Below are 20,321 nucleotides of genomic sequence, written 5' to 3'. Positions count from 1 at the left end.
GGCCCGAACGGCGCTGTAGCATTCAGGCACTTCCCAAGCACTATGATTGAGCAGAGATTATTGTGAGGGGCCTGGCAGTGTTGTCTTTCACCCTGGTCTCTGAGACCTGAGATTCCTGAAGACCTGCCTTACTAGTGGAGAGTAAGGGAAAGAGGGCATTAAGTACCCTAGTCTTTGACATGTGCTGTGTCACCAGGTCCCTAGTCTCCTTCAGCTGTGGGCCTACATTTTACCCAGCATTCCTTTTGTCACCCATGTACTTATAGAAGCCCTTCTTGTTGACTTTGACATCCCTTGCCAGATTCAAATCCAGTTGGGAATTGGATGCCAACAGCTGCATTCCCATGTAATTACACTGATCAGTGAGTGATTTCAGCAGAAGTGTTCCCCAGATGTGTTGCCCAAACCCTGCCATGGTAGCAGCTTCTTCTACACCTCTCAACGAAGTCATCAAAACACAGCATTGGGGTCATCCCCTGGGTTCCTTCACGTATCTTCTGGCCTCAAGGGCACATGCCTGTTCATTTGCATCCATTATCTGACAGAAAGGATGTATTTCCTCTGTCACTTTCATCCAGATCCTTTCCCTTGTCATGGCCCCCAGGCAGAGCACTGGTCATGAACCTCTGCCCTGGAGCCTGTCTTCCAACCTGTCTTTGACCCACCTGATTTCCCAGCCCTCCACACTGTAACATCCTGCCTTGAATATGAGGGTTGTGGGAGAAGGTGTCAAAATCCTTCCTAAAGTCAAGGCAATTGTCACCCACAGCTGTCAGCCCTTTGACCCCAGATCCCATCACTCCACCACAGAGAGCAAACAGGATGGTCAATCCACGATGGCTCTTCCCTTCCAGGATCTTTCATGTGACCTAATACATACTACAAGACCCACCCCATGATTCTCCCAGGCCCCAAAGTGTGGCTGACAAGAATGTAGACCCTTAGATGATCCTTTTGGCCTTTGTTGAAGGTGAGGCGTGGTATTTGCTTTCCTCCAGCTGTCAGGGATCTCCCCTGATCTGCACCATGTGTGAAGAGCAGCCCTACAAATCCATTTCTGTCAGCATCCATTGATGCAGCCTGTTGAGTCCCATGGATTCACGTGGATCAGTCTCTCTAAAGAAAACGGACTCTATCTTCACCCCTTTCTGGTAGCTCTCTGAACGCCTCTGAACAGCGTGTAGGCGTGGGAGGCTGGCAGAGACCAAGGTGGAGGAGGCACTGGGTGTTCCAGTCTTACCTGAGCCTGCTGCTGCTAAATCACTGACCACACTCAGAAATGGGCCCTTCTTCAGCCCTTTACTACCAGCGCAGTGGTAGAGGCTCTTCTTGGCACACTCAGGCTTGAACTTTGACTTTGCTGACATGCTCCTGACATGCCTGGCAATGTTTGTAGATTCCTACTATGTATCTTGCCTTCGTGCCCATCTCAAAGAATTGTGGAATGGTTTGGGTTGGAAGGGACCTTAAAGATCTTCTCGTTCCACCCCCCTGCCATGAGCAGGGACACCTTCCACTAGACCAGGTTATTCCAAGCTCTGTCCAGCCTGGCCTTGAACACTTCCAGGGATGGGGCAGTCACAGCCTCTCTGGGCAACCCAAGAGCCAGGGCCTCCCCACCCTCACAGGGAAGAGCTTCTTCCCAATATCCAATCTAAACCTACCCTCTGTCAGTGAGAAGCCGTTCTCCTTTGTCCTGTCTTTCCAGACCCTTATAAATAGCCTCTCTCAGTCTTTCTTGTCAGCTCCCTTCAGGTCCTGGAAGGCCACAGTTAGGTCACTCCAAAGCTTCTCTTCTCCAGGCTGAACAATCCCAGTTCTCTTAGCATACACCACCTTTTGCATGGCAGCTTAGCCCTGAGGCCCCTGCTTACCCCAGGCCATCTGCTGACGTCTCTGTGTTTTCCTGAGCACTGGGATGGACTGTTCTGGAGTGTGCTGTCCTGAAGGCTTGCCAGCTCTCCTGAGCTGCCTTGGTCTTCAGTGCTGCCTCCCACGAGATCCCTTTCATCAACCAGTTCCCTGTGAAAGCTGAAGTCTGTCTTGCAGTCCAGGGTCTGTACTCTGCTTCTCTTCTTCCTCACTCCTTTTAGGATCCTGAATCTACTACTTCATGGCCACTGCAGTCACAGCTACTGCCAGCTGCCACATCCCCAGTTAGTACTCCGTTCTAGTGAACAGCAGGTCCAGCTGCATGCCATCCCTGCATGGCAGGGACATTGCAAGTCTTGGGGGAGACCAGGGGTCTGTGATCCTGGTTTCCTCAGGTACTGCTGCCTCCTTGGCAGCTTCAAGTCAGGAGTCTCCTGGCAGAGCATTGATGTCCTTGTGCTTAAATGCTTTAGTGGCTGTGCAGACCCTGTTCAGAAGTCAGAGGTGAGAGTGAGAGGGTGATAGGGCCGCCATTCAGGCTCAGAGGCCTGGCTCCTGCTCCCACATATTCGAGCAGCAGGACTGGCACAGCCCCAGTGGAGAGCTTCCTGGGCAGTTCCAGAGGCAGCTTGACCCTGTTTCCCTCTATTTTTCAGGCAAACATCAGGAGTCTCATGAGTGAGCTGCAGTAAAGCCAGCTGTGAATCCAAGATTTGGGGCAGATGCTAAATACAGAGCCTGGGGCTGCCCCGCATTAGCTTCTAGCAAAGTTCCTGGAAAAATATCCATGCTTGGTTTAAAAATTTCCACAAGTGGTGAACTCACTGCAGGCCTTAATGAGCCCTTTTGGTGGCTAATTGCCCTCATAGCTAAAAATGTGTCCCTGTCCCAGACTGCGTGTACTCTGAGTCTGCAGCAGCACATGCCAGCTGAAATGAGGTGGTTGCCATACCTGGTGACTGGTGGACCCCTGTGATGTCTCTCAGGAGTCCCTAGGAGGCATCACCCAACTGCAGTGGAGATCCTGCTGTCCCTGGGACTCTCCAGGCCCTGCTGAGCCTGGGCCACCCACAGGCAGTCAGCCAGCCCCATCCCATGGGATTCACACATGGGATATCAGCAGTCTGCAGGCAGGGAGCTGGGACTGGGGGTGCACCAGCCGCAGCCCCCCTCCCTCTGCACACAGTGGCAGAGCACAGAGCAAAGTGTCCAGTGGCCCCAAACTCAGCCAGCACTGTTACCTGGTCCAGCAGATGTTTGATGTTCCTGTGGCTTTTCTCTAGGCACCAGTTTAGCATCACTGATCCAAGGGAGACAAGGCAGACAAGGGCTCCAGTTGTGGTTGCACCAGTGATGTGACCTCTCTTAAGACCCCGTGTAGGCTCATATGGGCAGAGTTTTGTGTTGGACCGGTGGTCCACAGATGGTCCCACCACAGGATGGGGAGATGAAGCACTAGATACATGGGATACCTTGTCCTGGCTGCACAGCCAGGGCTGGTTCTGATACCAGACTGCTGGCTCCACCAGTTATCTTGCTGGAAGCTGGCTCTGGGTACCAGGAAGCTGCCAGGGAGATGGTGCTGCACTACGCATTAGTGAGAGCTCCCCTGTTCCTAAAACCTGACCCAGGGCTTGTGGCAGGAAGCTGGATATTCCCCCTTTGGGTACTCCCAAGGTTAGCACCCATCAGAAGATGGTTACAGTGGGGAAGCGAGGCTCTTCTGGAAGCATCAGAGCCCCTGGCCTAAGGAGCCTGAAGCTACTATTTTACTCTGCAGCAGAGCGTGTTGCTGTACAGCGATTAAAGCAGCTGACGTGCATTTTGGGTAATTTTCAGAGTGAGAAGTAGTTCATTTTGAAGGAAAGAAAAGTCTTAGTTTACCATATAGTACCTATTCCAGTCACTGTGGCAGCTGATCAGTTTCATATGCGTTTCCGTCTGCAGTGGTGGAGAAGGCTGGCAGCTGATCCAAGGAATAGCAGAGGCACACCAGGGTGTGGGTACAGGGCTGTATCCTGGGCATGGCAGAGGCACATTGGGGTGTGGGTACAGGCTGTACCCCAGTAATGACAGCCAACATGGACCCAGTGTACTGGTAACCTGCATATGAGCTCCAGTGATGTCAGTGAAGTCAGATTTGTACTCTCTGCTGAGCAGTTCCCCAGGAAGATGGGCTGGGGCAGTGGGGAGGGAGGCGGTGAGCTCTGAGTGGCAGATGGGTCCAGTTTCCCAAAGTGCCTCCTGACCCAGTTCTGTCACAGCACCTGTGTTTCCAAGTGCTCTGCAGCTGGAGTGGGGAGGGGGGATCCTGTTCCATGGTGCTTCTTCTGGCAGCTGCTGCCGGGTTGGGGAGCAGATCCTCTGCACAGGAGCTTAGTGCTCACTGGAGATGTAGTCTCGGTTTCTCCCTGAGGCAGCCCCTCAGACCACAGGCAGCAGGGCTGGTGGGGGTGTCTCAGGTGCTGCCTCCCCTTCCTGGTCGGGACAGGGTGGTCCCATCCCTGCCCAGTTGACTGTTCCCTCCGGGCCCAGCTGTTCTGTGTCCCCTTACCCTTGTTCCTCCATCCCTGATGACCGGGCTTGCAGCCCCCAGCCGGGCCCTCTACTTGGCGCGCGCGTGGCGTTCCTGCACTCCTCGTGCGGGAGCCGAGGCCCCATGGCTGCTGCGGGGAGGAGCTGTGGCTGACGAGGCCTGAACTCCACTTCACCCGGGCCTGGCCCAGCTGCCTTCCCCCAGCTCTGTCCCCCGGCTTTGTTCTCCATGGAGCTCCCAGCTGGTGGAGGAGCTGTGGGCAGGGATGTGGAGTCAGGAGTTGGTTTCTGCTGACCTGAGCTCTGTAGGAGCCCAAGGAGGAGCTGGGGAGGGCAAGCAGGGAACAGCATTCATCCTGCTACGTCTGTCACAGAGGGTGCAGTTCTTGTGCTACAAGCAACGTCAGACTGGACTGTCACAGAGCAGTGCCACCCTCCATCCTCTTGCCCGGTGTCTGGGACTGCTAGACACAGAGCTCTGAGAGCAGGACAGAGCCAGGGCCACAGTGACAGGACTTTCTTCCTGTCCCATCCTGAGTGTCTTTGCAGAAAAGAAGGAACAGAGGTGCAGGGGCTGCTGCTGCTGCGGTGCTGCATGTTCTGCAGAAGAAGCAGTGGCTGGTCTGGGACAAGAGCCACAGTTGCTGTCACACTGCGTCATGGTGGCCAGCTGTGAGGATGGTGTGGCGACTGTGGCTGTGGAGTAGAGGGTGGCACTGGGGTGGGGTGGGGGTGCTGGGCTGGGTCTGGCTGGTGGTCTGTTCTGTTCAGATAGTGCCTTCCCTCACACAGGTGACAGCCACAGACGCAGACAGTGGCGCATTTGGCTCCCTTTCCTACTCCATTGGCTCTGGCATTGGCAGTGTTGTCCCCACACAGTTCAGCATTGACAAGCACTCAGGGCAGCTATGCACGGTGCAGCCCCTGGACCGCGACGAGGGCACATCTGCCTACGACTTCACCATCACTGCTGTGGATGGGGTGAGTGCTAGTGAGGCCACGTATGCAGTGTGGCTGACTCAGCACTGTGCAGGGGATGCTGCTGTCCTTGCACTGTCTCTGATCTGGTTCCTCCTCAGGGCGGCCTGAACTCCATGGTGTACGTGAAGGTGTTCCTGGAGGACACAAATGACAACCGGCCAGTGTTTTACCCGCTGGAGTACGCTGCCAGCATCAGCACACAGAGCATGCCAGGGACAGCTGTGCTGCGTGTCACTGCCCATGACAAGGACGAGGGGCTGAATGGGAGAGTGACGTACCGCATCGTCCTGGGAAACTCGCCCCCGCTCTTCTCCCTGAACAAGGACACAGGTGAGAAGTGGCAGGCAGCCAGAGCAGGCAGCAGTTGGAGCACTTTGATGTGGGAGGTGTCAAAACCAGCCTGAGTATCACTGCTTGGCCACCCGAGCAGTGCAGTCTGTCTCCAGCGTACATCTGTTCCTCTCCCTGCCGCATCTTTCCCTGCTGAACTTCCGTAGCCTCTGGTAACCAACCCCTTCCCTGACTTTTTCTTTCTGCTCCATGTTCTGTTCTTCATTTGTCCTGTCTTCCTTCCTCTCCCTATTCCCCATCCCTGACTCACTGTGCCCTTCCTCTTGTGTGCTGACGCTTTGCCCCATCAGGCTGTATCCTGCTTCATTTCTTGTCCCGGCCAGTCCCCTCTTCTCCAGCTCAGTTAACTCTCCTCTATAACTCTGTCACTCTCGATCCCACTGTTCTCATTGGCTGCATCTGTTTGAAGCCAGAGCACTTTCTTCTGGGGAAGTGGGTGCATGGGTGCATGGTGCCAGGGGCTCTCAGCAGGACAGAAAGGTGCACTGGGAGACCTGCACACCGGTTCTCAAGTTCCCAGCAGGTGACTGGAATGAGACAAGCCCTACCAGCCCTCCCAATGCAGGGCTACCTCCTTTGTAGGGCCTATCGATTATGGTCCTACACTTCTACATCCCCTTGCGGAGCCTCCCTGCCAGCCCAGGGCCCACTTGCTGTGTTATGACACTCATCCTGTGCCCCAGATTGGACGCCCTTTCCCCTCCTTTCCCTCTCCCAAGACCTGTCTTCTGACTCATGTCCCACAGCCTGTGCCACTGCTTAGCTCAGAGTTGGGTGTAAGATTAAGCAGGGAGGATTTGGGGAGGCTTTCCTGGGAGAGCTCCACTCATTCACTCCAGCTTCTCCACGGTGGGCTCCCACTGTGATGCACATTGCTTCCTGCCCCTTCTGGTCTGTCTTTTCCAGCTTATGGTTTGGCCTGTCCCCTGGTGCCAGGGGTGCAGCACAATGCCACATCAATGACTTTCTTCCTCAGGTATCATCTCTCTGTCATGGTCTCTGAGTGGCAAAGCCAACACCTTGGTGCAGCTGGTGATCTCTGCTCAGGATGGGGGGGGCCTGCACGCACAGCCAAATGCCCGGGTAAACATCAGCATCGTGGAGGGCACAGTCTCACCCCCTGTCTTTGAGCAAGCTCAGTACTTCTTCACTGTGCCCGAGGACGTGCCACAGGGTGCCAGTGTGGGGGCTGTCCAGGCCCAGAACCCACCAGGTATGGGCTTGTCCCTTTTGCATGTTGCCACTTTCCCTGTCCCCATATCATCCTTGAGGTCCAGCACCCACCACACTTCCTCAGGGAGTGGCCCTGCTCTGAGAGCTCCACACACTCACATCTGAATGTGCACCCTGCGATTGTCACCCAACTCAGCACCTGTGCCTACACAAGTGTGTATGCACACCTGTGCCTCTGTGCACATGGGCCCCAGTGCTGCTGGACACCTTGGGCCACAGCTTCCCGACCATGGGGCTGAGGGAGTGAGCTGGATTGCAACTTCTTGTCCACAGGTCATGCTGATGACATCTTCTATTCCATCTCCTCGGGGGATCCTCATGGCTACTTCTCCATCGACTCGGCCTCAGGGCAGCTCCGCACCAGCCTGCCTCTGGATCACGAGTCCCAGTCAGTTCTCATCCTGGATGTCCAGGCCCGGAGCGGTTCACCTCCCGCCTACAGCAACACACGTGTGAAGATCTCTGTATCAGATGTGAATGACAATGTGCCAGCATTCCCAACTCCCTCCGACTCCATCTTGCTGCCAGAGGCCACAGAACCTGGGACTACAGTCTACACTGTGCAGGCCGAGGACCGTGACAGTGGTGCCAATGGACAGGTGACCTTTGAGCTGGTGTCGGGGGGTGAGGGCACCTTTGTTGTGGAGCGTGCCTCAGGGGCAGTGAGGCTCCTTGGGGCCCTGCAGTATGAGGCCAGCTCAGCCTACAGCCTGGCCATAATGGCCCGGGACAGTGGCATTCCTCAGCTCAGCTCCACCTTCACGCTGCTGGTGCACGTGCAAGCCGAGGACGACAACGGACCCATTTTTGACACTCTCACCTACCGTGTGGAGGTGCAGGAGGGTGTTCCCGTCTCCACCCGCTTCCTTCAGGTGAGGGCCCTGGCACACGATGTGGAATCCACGGCCCTCACCTACCACCTGCGTGCAGATGGGGACGCTGCCAGCTTCGGCATCGTGCCTGAGAGTGGCTGGCTATACGTCAAGAGTGCCTTGGACCGGGAGACACGGGACTTGTATGTGCTGACGGTGCTGGCCTCGGTGGGAGGCACCGGGGCTGCGGCGGACACACGGAAAACTGGCACCAGCACCGTGCGGATCAGCATCACTGATGAGAATGACAACAGCCCTCGGCTGAGCGAGGAGCGGTACTTCTTCACCGTGCCTGAGAATCAGGTTCCTGGCAGCAGTGTGGGAAGGGTGATGGCAAGCGACCGGGACGCAGGGCAGAACAGCCGGCTCACCTACCGCCTGCTCCAGCACGATCCCAACTTCCTTATCCACACACAGACAGGTGAGAGACTCCTGGCTTCCTAGGTGGGGCCAGCTGGTGAGAAAGCCCAGGGTGGGGCAGCAGTGATGGCAGCCCGGCCAATGCAGCAACAGAATGTTCACCTTACCGCCCCTGCAGTGCTGGGCTCCAGCAGCACACCTGAATCACACAGCTGAGCACAGGCTCTGCTCTAAGGCAGCTTGTGGGCTGAGCTGTGTCCCCACTGATCTGTGTCCCTCATTTGTGCCTGCCCCATCCTTGGAAGTATTCAAGGCCATGTTGGATGGGGCTTGGAGCAACCTGGTCTAGTGGAAGGTGTCTTTGCCCATGGCAGCAGGGTGGAACAAGATAGGCTTGAAGGTCCCTTCCCATCCAAACCCTTCTGGGATTCTCCCTCACAGGAGAGGTCAGCACCAAGCACAGCTTGGATCGGGAGCAGCAGTCCAGCTTCCAGCTCCTGGTGATTGTGCAGGATGGGGGAGCACCGCCCCGCAGTGCCACCGGAACCATCTATGTCACGGTGCTGGATGAGAATGACAACGCTCCTGCTTTCCTCCATGTGGGCAGTGGTCAGGAGCTACCTGTGCAGGTAGGGGTGCAGGCTAGAGCACCAATGAGGCAGGGGCCTGATGGCCTCTGCATGTGGGGGCAGGTGGTACTGCTGGGGAAAAGGGGGTGGGCAGGGGGACCCAGGAGAGTTTTAGAGTGGGAGATGAGCAGGCATGAGTCGGATCTGTGCAGCAGCCAGGATAGTCTGGTAAATTTGAGATTTGGTAGGATGGGCATGTCCTTGGGCAATGCAGGTATCCCAGTGCACAGAGCAGGCAGGGCCTCTGGAGGGCTCTGGCACAATCAGGACTGGCCAGCGGGCAGAAGCTCTTGGCTCACATGTCCATGTAGGGAGGCACAGCAAAAGGAGCCCTGAACCTGACCCAGGTTCAAAGAAGAGCCAGGGTAGACAACTGTGAGCAGGGAGACACAGGAGGCCATGACCTTCTAGGTCTGGGGATTTTTGGTACAGCCACTTGTCTTTCTGGGAGGTCAAGAAAGCATTGTCCAGCTGGGCTTGGCACGCACGAGAGTTTTCTGTGACTCTACAGTGTCTGCCAGCCAAGCTTTCCCTCAGCACTCTGGTGGCAGCAGTCACCGGGCACTGCATGTGCTGCAGACCCAGCTACATGGGTACTGCTCAGGAGAATTGGGTGAGGACCAGCCCCCCACCCACCTGCCTCTGCTCAGCTGTGTCCCTGAGAGCATCATGAGTGGCGAGGGCTCGTGGGAGCCAGCTGAGGGGCGCTGGCAGCAGCAGAACACAATGGGCAGCCAGGCCCTGGCCTCATCTGCTCGGCACAGAGCAGGGACAGCTTGCAGCTGGATGGCCGTGCCCACTCTGCGTCCATTGCTGCACATCAGGCTGTGTGCTCAAAGCCCCTTGCTCTGGGTTGGGTCAGAAACATCACAATGGTGACAGCCACTCTCTGTCACACGTCCTGCCTGAGCTGTGCACCCCAGACAGGTCAGAGCCGACAGGACTGTGTTGGTAGCCAGCTGGGTGACACAAGATCTGGGGACACTCTGCAGCTCCAGCCAGGCCTTCCCTGCTCATTGCCTCTTCCCTTCCCATTCTAGGGTACAGTCATCCCTTGCCCAGTCATCTTCGTGCATGCCCTGCTCTGCTGGCAAAGCTGCTGGCAGGGCTTGGCCTGGGTGAGCACATCTCCAAGACCCTAGAGGAGGCAAAGGGGGCACAGTTAGTCTTGCCCTCTCTCTGAGCAAGGCTCTGGGACCAGAGCAGGCCCGGGACCAGCCAGCCATGGCATGGCTGAGGGTGCACTGGATGGGCTCTGCGATGTGGCATTGCTCGCACCTGGCATCTGTTGTGAGCCCTGCTCCTGTGCGGGGACACCTGTGACACACTGCATGGCAGGATCTGCAGCTGATCCCAGTGTTTGGGGGCACAAAGTGCTGCGAGTGCCCTGCTAGAGCTTGGGAGGGCTCTGCCCTTACAAAGAGACCATGAAAGCAGATGCATCCTTCAGGGGACAGGGCAAGGCTGAGATGGGTTCAGAGCTCTGAGGGCAGGTAAATGCTGCAGCAGCTCTGAGCAAACACCTGCTTGGGCCCTTTGGTTTGGGCACTTCGGTTTGCAGGTGTTGGAAACAGAGATACAGAAGGGTGAAGCGCCGTAACAGCCCACTGCTAGCCATGTTTTGGATGTAGAAGATAGACTTGGAGGAAGAAGTGAAAACTGGATGATAACACAAAGCTCCATGATTTCTTGCAGACATTCTCAGTGCAGCGTTCATGTCAGTGTTCATCAGGCAAAGCAGAGGAGGGTTCCGTGTCGGTACCTTCCAGCATCAGCTGTGGGGCTCTGAGATGAAACACACTGGTGATAATGCTGGCAGGACCAGGGGTGTTTGCAAAGGGTCTGCAGTAATGGATCCTCCCAGGGAATGATTGGTAGGAGAGGGGAGAGAGAGCGAAGGGAAGGAAGAGGGTGCCTGTTTTCACAGAGGGGGTGCCCCTGGTGCTGGTATTTTGCTGTATCCTCTCAAAGATGTGGTGGTTGATGTCACTGGTCTATTTAAAGCATTCAAGGTGAGGGCTGCCTGTGAAGACCTGTAAAAGGATCATGTTTCACTGTTGAGTCAGGGAAGAAGATGGGAGATGAAATCACTGCTGCTAAGCAAGTTGCTGGAAAGCAACACGGATGGCACTTACACAGTGGTGGGCTCTGAACTGGCTGCTTCTGTTTGGGGAGAAGCCTAGAGCTTTGTGAAAGTGCCACACCAGGCTCAGCGCGGGCAAAAAAGCAAATCAAATGCTGAGTTTAATTAGAAAAGAAACAGAATGAAAGAAAATATCATCACCCAGATGATATTTGGGTGATCAGCTCATCATCAGCTCAGATTCTGCCCACGTTCTCTGTCCGGTTCCATTCTCTAAGTGAGCAGAAGTGCTAGAAACCATTCAGAAAAAGATGTTATTGGGATCTCTGGCAGATAATGGTTCCAAGCAGAAAGAAAACATTCTTTGACATGGACAAAGCTGCAGGAATATCACACATGTGTGCACAGAGTCATGGGGAAATGAGGAGTTGCTTTTTTCATAACACAAAACCGGGCAGCTCCATAAGAACTGACCAGGCAGCAGGTTTAAAATAAACACAGGCAGCACTTCTTCATGCAGAATGTAATTAAATTGTGAAATCATTGCCCAGAGTTGCATGGGTTCAAAACTAGATGAATTCATGGAAAGAAAAAAGTCCATCAAAGGCTGATGAACACAAATATGATCTGTGGCTCGGGAAGTGTCTGAGCCACAGCGGGCTGGGAGCCGGGGAAGTTCACAGGAGGATTGTTCCATATGTACCATGTTTCTCACATTTCTGTATATCCACTGCCAACCCCTGCCAGAGCTGTGCTTGTGGCCAGAATGGCTCTGTGAGCTTGGGACCAGGCTGGTGTTTGCAGCAACCTTCAGGCAGGGTGGGCAGACCCAAATGTGCCCATGTGGCCACTGTCTTACCAGTTTGCAGAGGCAAGCCCACTGCTATTGCTGTTTATTCCTGTTTGTGTGACTGAAGTGGCATTTGTACGTGGGGCTGTGTGGGTGTTGCTCATGTAACTCCTCTGACATGTCTGCTTTTCTCAAAGGGGTCTGATTGCTCATGGAAGGGGAGAGTGTCCCTGCCTGCTGAGCAGGAGCCACTCAAGTCTGGGTTGAGGGCAGTGGGGGCAGACCCTGCCCCGGCCTGTGGTGGGGAGAGGTTGGAAGGGGCCTCTGAATCGTGGCCCCACGTAGAGGTGTCCACGCAGACCCTCCTTTCATCAAGGGCCAGGCTGTATTTAGGTCTGTGCCTCCATCACTGCTGTGAAAGGCTGTTCCAGATTCCTTGATCTGGTACTAGAAAACATCTCTTCATTTCCAGCCTAAACTAATTTCTGACCATTTTATACTCATTTGTTCTTGTGCCAATATTGTGTTTTTGCTTAAAAAGCTGTCCTCTCTCTCTGGAATTTCCCTCCCTCTCCCAGTGTTTACAGAGCACAGTCCCAGCACTGCCTATCCTGGCTGAACGAGTCCAGCTCCTCTGGTCTCCCCTCCCGGGGCTTCAGCACAGTGCCAGCAGCTTGGGCAACAGCTCTGGCCCTCACCTCCACCTGGAAACCTGCATCTTCTTCTCCAGAATCCTGCTTGGATTCCTCTTGTCCCTTTCTAAATGCATTAAGTGTTCAGATCACTCTGCACAGCTGGGTCTGGGAGGGTGGTCTCTTCCACAGGATGTGCTGGTTGGATGGGAATGCAAGGTCTGTCCCCTTGAGGTGGGAATTTGGCATCTGCTGGGGTGGAAAGAACAGCAGAGCCTGTGCTGAGTGGGAGTCCTGTTCCACCAAAGAGTACATGCTGGAGGGGGCAGGACTGCAGCAGGGAGGGGATGTTTGCTGAGGATGATTCCAAAACCTGACAGGTGCTGCGGGACAGTGATGGGGAGGCATCCAGTTCCATAGCTATCCAGAAAAGGTGTTTGTGTGCCATGCTCTATTGTGTAGTCTCTGTGGCAAAGGAGGTAGCTCCCCTCAGGACATGAGGTTACCTGAGCACATGTAATTGATGTCTCAATGGTCTTGTGCTGCACTGGCATAAAATGGGGGTCTAAAGTACCTACAGATAGGTGGTGCTACCCAGGAACAAAGGAGAGAAGGGAAAAGCCCCAAGTTGAGGTACCTGAGCCCCAGAAGGTCTGCCAGATGCACTTCCAGAGGTGGCAAACCTCCCTGGCTAACTGTGGGAACTGAGAAGATCCCTGGCTGTGGCCGGGGAGGCTGGCTCTGGGCTGTCAAGGGCTCACACATTGGCCGTTTGCAGCTGAAGGGGTCTGTTGGGGCAGAAAGAACCAGGGCTGTTGTGGAGCCTTGCACTTACCTACCTGCAGAGGCTCCATGTGTAACACAGGTGAAGCAGTGCCCTCCCACAGCCCTTCAGTGTGCCCCCACCCTGCCGAGTGTGTTGTTAAATGGGGCAGAAGGAGAGGAGGGCTGGTGAGGCAGAACCTCCCCTGGCCAATTGCTGTGGGCTGCTCCATGTTCCCAGCCTCAGGCACAGCTTGTGGGTCCTGCCTGCCAGGGGTCTGTGCTGTGGGTGAGGTGCAGGGCTGGTGCAAGACAGTGCAGACCTCATGCCATGCTTGGGGGGCTGTGGGGTGATCTTAGAGGTTCCCTGTGCCACTCAACTGCTCCCTGGGCCTTGCTGCAGGTGCTGGAAGAGAAGCCATCAGGACTCCTGGTCGCCTCCCTGCAGGCCAAGGACCCCGACGAGGGGGAGAATGGGACCATCATCTACTCACTGATAGGTACGAGCTCCAGAACTGGCAAAGCAATGCTGCTCTGCCTTGCAGCCATCACCTCGGCGGATGGGTGCCCACTGCCTGGGATCCCCACACCCACTCCCCTTCCTTCCCACCCTCTCCTGCCCTCCCTCCTCCATGCTTCTCCCAACAGTGTTTCCCTCCCTCTGCAGGAGCCTGGGCAGAGCGTTTCACTCTGCACATGGCTACCGGAGAGCTGCGGACAGCCACAGTTCTGCGCCGGACTGAGCGTGCCGAGTACATCTTCACTGTGACAGCCAGTGACCGTGGCACAGTGCCTCGCAGCACATCAGCCATCGTTCGTGTCCAGGTACCCCAGCTCCTCCTGTTCCTGCACCCCAGCTCCTCCTGTCCCTGTACCATCTACCCCTCACTTGCCTCTTGGAAGACACCATCCAGCTCCTTGGCAGCCTTTCTCCCCACCTCTGCATCCTCTACCACCTTCATCCCTGGGCACCCTCTGCTCCTGCTCAGCTGTTGATCCAGCCCTAAAATCTGCATGGAGAACCTGGGATGGGAAGGGATAGGTCTGTCTGCCCCTGCACGTGTCCTCATTTCCAAAGTGGCCAATTGCAGTTCTGCCTTCTCCAGCCTTAGTCAGCCGACCCTGTCCTAGATACCCTGTGCAGGGAAGACATCAGAGGTTCCCTGCACGAAGACTTCCACTCTTCCCAGCATCTAATGAAACCAGTGTTCTGACCTGCAGCATGTCCCTCATGTCTGTGTCACTTTGGTACTCCCTGCCTGGTACTGCCCAGACAGCTACATCCTTTCTCTGCTGTTATTAATGAGCTTCCTTTTGCAGCAGAGGCTCTGGTTGCCCCCATCAAGGCACTCCCACAGAACATCATTTCACATCTTCTCGTCCCTGTCCTTGCAGTTGCCGAGGCCATTTGACTGTCCTTGCTGTGCCATCTCCACCAGCCCTGCCCATTCCTCCCTTGAGCTAGCTGGTCTCTCAGTCCTTTCTGTCACACAGCCGTCCCCACTCTGTGCCTTTCCCCAGCTAGTGTGGGAGGTCCAGAGATGAGTTCTAGCCCAGGTGGGTGTGATAAACCGCATCCCCTTGAGGAGTGGAGCCGGGTGTTAGCTCGCCACATCTGCCTTCAGCCGCCAGCTTGTTTTGTACCATTTCCTTTTTACACCATGTCTGTAACTGTTCTTGTAATCAGAGCTGTTCTGCAGCCTCCAGAGCACTGAGGCCAGGCTGGCCATCCCCATCATGCTGGTTTGCATCCCTGTAATAGATATTTGTTTGACAGTCACTGGGTTTGATCCCCTCTGGGCTGACAGGTTTGTTGTTACTCCCGTTTTCCTCAGCTCTTTGACAGTAATGTGCTTCTTCAGCGGGTTTTCCCTTCAGATCATACTGTGGTGGCCTTTACAGCATCCTGTCTCCCATCTGCGAGTGCACCTCACCCCCAAATTAACTTCAGTATCTTTAACAAAACTAGTGATAGTATTTATTTATCTTGGGGTCATACTGGGTTCTCTTCCTGTGCCTCCTATCAGGATGAGCGTGACCTATCTTCTTACCCATTCATGCTTATGTTTGCAGAATTGTTTCTGCTGCTGTCTGTTGGCTTTGCAGTATCTGACCCAGTCACAGACCCAAGGAGTGGCTGAGGGAAGGTACCTGTGAAGGTCACCTTCTCCAGCCCCCTGCTCAAATGGGATTGTCCAGGTGACTTTTGGCTGTCTCCAAGGCTGGAGACTCCACCACCTGTGGGCAGCTTGTGCCAGGGCTCAGGCACCCTCACAGTGAAAAGTGTATTCTGAGGACCAGAGGGACCCTCCTGTGTTGCAGTGTGTGCCCTGGCACACAGCCCCCTGTGCGTGCCCCTGACTCCTTCCTCTCCTCACAGGTGTTGCCATCCTCCCGTGTGCTGCCACGGCCTGATGCCACCGTGTTGACCCTGCATCCTCTCGAGGGGGTCAAGCCAGGGTCTGTGATTGGTTCAGTGGCCCCTCTGGATGCCCTTGCACAAGGACAACTGACCTACACGGTAGTAGGAGGTGGTGGGGATGGCACCTTTGTGGTTGATAGTATGACAGGGGAGATTTATGCTGCCCGTGAGCTGGACTATGAAGCTGGGGCACGGCACGTGCTCCAGGTGAGTGCCGAGGACACGCAGCATGGCTATCCCTCCAGCCGGCTGGTGCTGGTCCAGATCCACGTGCAGGACTGCAATGACCAGGCACCCACCTTCCCCGAAGACCCCATTACCATTGTGGTGCCTGAGAATGCCCAGGCTGGCTCCTCCATCTTCACCTTCCAGGCGCTGGATGGGGATGGAGTGGGCCCCAACAGTCAGGTGCGCTATGCTCTGCTGCACCTGGAGCCGCCCGGAGCCCCCTTCCAGCTCGACAGCCGCTCAGGGCAGCTGACCCTGCGCCAGGGCCTCGACCGGGAGGCTGCTGCCTCCTTCCTGCTGGTAGTGGAGGCCACAGACCAGGCCCGCAATGTCAGCCAGCGCCGCTCAGCTGCCGTCACAGCCCGTGTGTTTGTGACCGATGAGAACGACAATGTGCCCGTCTTCCTCTCCCCGGCCACCGTCAGCGTCATGGAGGACCAGCCCACAGGCTTTGTGGCACTGCATGTGGTGGCCCAGGACAGCGACTTGGGAGAGAACGGACGTGTGAGCTACTCCTTGCGAGCAGGCAACAGTGATGGCCGCTTCCACCTCAACCCCAGCACTGGTGAGGGCGGGGAGGGTGCAGGGGTGGTGTCAGGGGTACGCGGTGCACAGGAGGAGAGTGTGGGCTGGGGAGCCTGGAGGAGCGAGACTGGGGGTGTGGGGAGGCCCAAGCACAGCAGCTGGTCGGCACAGTGCTGCTGTCTCCTGAGACCTGTCTGTCCCAGCACACCCCAGGGCCTGCAGCCACATAGTAGTCCCAAGGTATAAGCCCCAGTGCCACTGGTCCCAGCTTGCCCCTATCCTGTGTCCACAGGTGCACTGTCCATTGTGCGGGCCCTGAACCGGGAGGAGGTGGCACAGCACAACCTGACGGTGGTGGCCACAGACCATGGCTTCCCACGCCTCTCCGCCACACAGCTGCTGTCCGTGCTGGTGCTGGACGTCAATGATGAGGCTCCTGCCTTTGAGAAACCTGAGTATGAAGCCCACATCATGGAGAACCTTCCGGCTGGTAGCCCAGTGCTGCAGGTGCTGGCCACGGACCGGGATCTGGGTGAGGATGCAGGCGAGGGTGAGCTGCCCAGTTCAGTCAGGGCCTATCTGGAGATGCAGTCCCAGGTCTGGGCATACCCTGCTCCTTTCTGCTGGTCTGGAGAGCCTGGCTGACCAGAGGGAAGGATCAGCACCTGGCCTGGAGGTGGGAGATGGGCTGAATCCTGGGAGAGGGTGGGAATGGAACAAGGACTGTGGTTCCTTCTGGTCCTCTGGCCCGTGGCCTTTGTTCTGTGGGGTCTCCTTGGCCCATCTGGCCTCCCACCAGCTGGCTTAGGCTGGGACCCCCCCTTCCCCCCCGCACCTCTGCCACCAGGGAGCGAGCCCACCATCTCACACAACCCATGAGCCCCAGGTGAGAGCTGGGAGCAAGGAGGTGCAGGGCTGGGAGCCAAATGAGGCACTGGGGCTGCTGCTAGGCTGCTCTCGGACCACCTTCGTCCCCGCAGGTGCCAATGGACAGGTGTCCTATGGGGGTCTCTCTGGGGGGCCGTTCTCCATCCACCCACAGACGGGGCTCATTGTCACCACGCGTCCCCTGGACCGGGAGGAGCAGGAGCAGCATGTGCTGACAGGTATGCAGGGGGAGGCAGCAGGCAGGGGGTTGGTGGGGGTAGGCAGGGGCTTCCTGCTGCTGGGGCGAGGAGTGTTGCAGAGAGGGAAGGCCATGGGGAGGGGGGAGGGGCTGTGGGGCACAGCAGGGCTGTGGGGTGGTTTGGGGGTGCAGGAATGCCAATGCTCTCATGCCTGGCTGCCCCGGTGGGTGCCTGGGCGTTGGCATACACCCGCTGTGGCCGTAGCTCGCAGTCGTCAGGGCAGCCTCTGCTGCTCTCACTGTGTCCTGCAGTCTACGCGCGGGACGCCGGCCTGCCGCCCAGTCTCACCAAGGCCACGGTGCGGGTCACCGTGGGGGACGACAATGACCATGCACCACACCTGGAGAGCGAGTCCTGCTCCGTGGAGGTTCCTGAGAACCAGAGTCGTGTGGCACTCTACACCCTGCGGGCCACTGATCCTGATGGTGGAGAGAACGGACGCTTGGAATACCGGGTGGCAGGTGAGATGGATGCACTGGGAGTGCTGGGCTGGGCAAGGACTTGTCCCTGAGCTTCCCTGGATCTGGGGACATCACCTGCAGCAGTCCCGTTCCACCTCAGTTCTCTCCTGCTCCAAACTGCATGGCATTGCTGCCACCTCTCAGCTCTCTGCCCCCAGTAAAGAGCACCCTAAGATCCAGACAGGCTGCACTGTTCGTTCCCCAGGCTTGTGTCTGGTTCCCCAGGCTTAGACCAGTTCCACACCTCTTCTGGCTGCTCTGACCTGTTGATTCACAGATTGCCAAGTCAGATTTTCACTGTATCCTGTCACATGCTGTCTGGCGACTCCCCGTGGCTGCAGCACTGGCCTGTGAGTGGTTAGAGTCAGTTCTTCACATGGAGCTGACCCAAGGAGGTTTGCTCCCACTAGGGCTCACTCTACCCACCCTGCCAGACCCCGTGGTGATGGGCTTCATGTTCTCCAGGGCCTTTCTCATTCCAGTTACAGGCATGCTGCCTTGTTATTCCCCCTCTTCTCTTTTAGGTGGAGACCCTGGGCAGGATTTCAGCCTAGACCCCGTCTCTGGTGTCCTCTCCACTGCACACGCCCTTGACCGAGAGCAAATTGCTTCCTACAGCCTCATTGTAGTGGTGCAGGACCACGGCTCCCCCCCACGCAGTGCCACTATGTCGGTGACTGTGCAGGTGTTGGACCTCAATGACAATGCACCTGGTTTTGCTCAGGCCACCTACATGGTGGAGGTGCCAGAGGACTTGCCAGTCGGTGACCTGGTGCTGCAGCTGGTGGCCGAAGACCCAGATGAGGGCACCAATGGGCAGGTCTCCTACTACCTGGGCAATGAGTCGCTGGGCATGTTCCAGGTGGAGCCACAGAGTGGGCGCATCCGGAGTGCCCAGGCACTGGACCGGGAGCGCCAGCCCACCTACAGCTTCCTGGCCATGGCGGTGGACTCGGCACCGTGGGAGCCCAAGAGCACGGCTGTGCGTGTCACTGTCATGGTGCGAGATGTCAACGACCACGTTCCGGCCTTCCTGCACAGCCCACTCTCCGTCAACCTGTCCCGCCACACGCCGCTCAAGCAGGTGGTGGCCACCATGAGGGCTGAGGACAGGGACGCAGGTGCAAATGCCTCCATCCTGTACCGCTTTGCCACGCCCAGCTCTGCCTTTGCAATCAACTCCTACACGGGGGACATTCAGCTGCTGCAGCCCCTTGGCTCACTCAGCCAGCGCCAGCGGACGCTCTTCGTGCTGGCCACCGACCTGGGGCAGCCAGCGCTCTCCTCCACAGGGGTAGTGGTGATCCATGTGCAGGAGGAGCCGTACCAGGGGCTGCGCTTTCCCCGCAGCACCAGTGATGTGGCCCTGGCCGAAAATGCCACCCCAGGTACCCAATGGCAGTGACCAGAAAGTGCTGTGATGGAATGGGATAGGGCACGAGGGGAAGTGGGAGCAGCGCTGTGGGGAACTCAGACCAGGGGGCACTATGGGGTCTGGGGAAGTCCTTTTATGCTTTGGGAAGACCCAAGGAACTGCAGGGTCTGAGTGGTGCCCGGGCTGGTCAGGGTGGTGTCCCTCTGGGCTGGCCTCAGTGGGTTCAGATCACTGTAGGCAGCCACAGGTGTCCAAATGCTGCCAGAAGGTCTCCGGGGTCACAGTGAGACCACAGAGGAGCCATGGACAGGCACCATGACTCCAGGCTCCCAGCCCAACATTACCATGAGATCTTCAGTCCCCTGTCAGCAGTGTCCTCAGGCAGACTGGTGGTCCTGTGGTACAGCACATGCTGCCATGCATCACCCTGACCCTTTGCCACGTGCCCCAAGGCTCCACTGTCCCTTCATACCCTTTCGCTCTCCCAGGCACTGAGGTGGCGAGTGTCCAGGCCATGCACACGGGGGGCTCCTCGGGGCGCATCACCTACAGCATCATCAGTGGCAACGAGAGGAACACCTTCCTGATCCAGCCCAACTCAGGTACAGCTCCAGGAACACTTGGGGAGCTCTGCTCACACCTGCTCAAGTGCTCGGGGCCCCCAGGGCACAGGAACACCATCCACACTCTGTACCAGTTAGTTGAGAGGTGTTAGTACTGGAATGTGGACGCTGCCCTGTCACTGACCAGCACCTGCTAGCACTGCTCCCAGTGCAGTTGTGGTCCCCCATAATTAGACATTTTCCCAAAACCTCAGAGGGCAGGGTTAGATGGGATTTTGGGAAGACATTCTTCCCTGTGAGGGTGGTGAGGCTCTGGCACAGGTTGCCCAGAGCAGCTGTGGCTGCCCCATCCCTGGAAGTGTCCAAGGCCAGGCTGGACAGGGCTTTGAGCAACCTGGGATAGGGGAAGGTGTCCCTACGTGCCCATAGAAATGTTGTCAGTTAGTTAATAGATCCTGCTGGCTGCCCTCCTCCTTCTTGGGTGGGACAGCAGCACCTTGTCGCTCCAGCAGCCTAGCTG

The 20,321-nt window shown here is 56.8% G+C and overlaps 1 protein-coding gene across 2 annotated transcripts in view; it reads left to right on the top strand.

Annotated features, from left to right (window-relative positions):
* Positions 1 to 20,321, top strand: part of DCHS1 (dachsous cadherin-related 1) — a 59,455-nt gene that overhangs the window by 15,097 nt on the left and 24,037 nt on the right. For both annotated transcript variants that reach the window (XR_007201216.1, XM_048293001.1), the window contains exons 3-15: positions 5,200 to 5,388; positions 5,487 to 5,718; positions 6,716 to 6,952; positions 7,246 to 8,265; positions 8,646 to 8,833; positions 13,504 to 13,600; positions 13,768 to 13,925; positions 15,481 to 16,315; positions 16,568 to 16,807; positions 17,256 to 17,381; positions 17,654 to 17,863; positions 18,388 to 19,251; positions 19,727 to 19,840. Coding sequence is in view for 1 of the 2 variants with exons in the window: in XM_048293001.1 (XP_048148958.1) it covers positions 5,200 to 5,388; positions 5,487 to 5,718; positions 6,716 to 6,952; positions 7,246 to 8,265; positions 8,646 to 8,833; positions 13,504 to 13,600; positions 13,768 to 13,925; positions 15,481 to 16,315; positions 16,568 to 16,807; positions 17,256 to 17,381; positions 17,654 to 17,863; positions 18,388 to 19,251; positions 19,727 to 19,840 (4,510 nt within the window). In the remaining variant the exon portion in view is untranslated. The remainder of the gene's footprint in view (positions 1 to 5,199; positions 5,389 to 5,486; positions 5,719 to 6,715; positions 6,953 to 7,245; positions 8,266 to 8,645; positions 8,834 to 13,503; positions 13,601 to 13,767; positions 13,926 to 15,480; positions 16,316 to 16,567; positions 16,808 to 17,255; positions 17,382 to 17,653; positions 17,864 to 18,387; positions 19,252 to 19,726; positions 19,841 to 20,321) is intronic.

Source organism: Corvus hawaiiensis, chromosome 2, assembly GCF_020740725.1.
Source record: "Corvus hawaiiensis isolate bCorHaw1 chromosome 2, bCorHaw1.pri.cur, whole genome shotgun sequence".
Lineage (NCBI taxonomy): Eukaryota > Metazoa > Chordata > Aves > Passeriformes > Corvidae > Corvus > Corvus hawaiiensis.
This window is presented reverse-complemented; position numbering and strand designations above follow the sequence as displayed.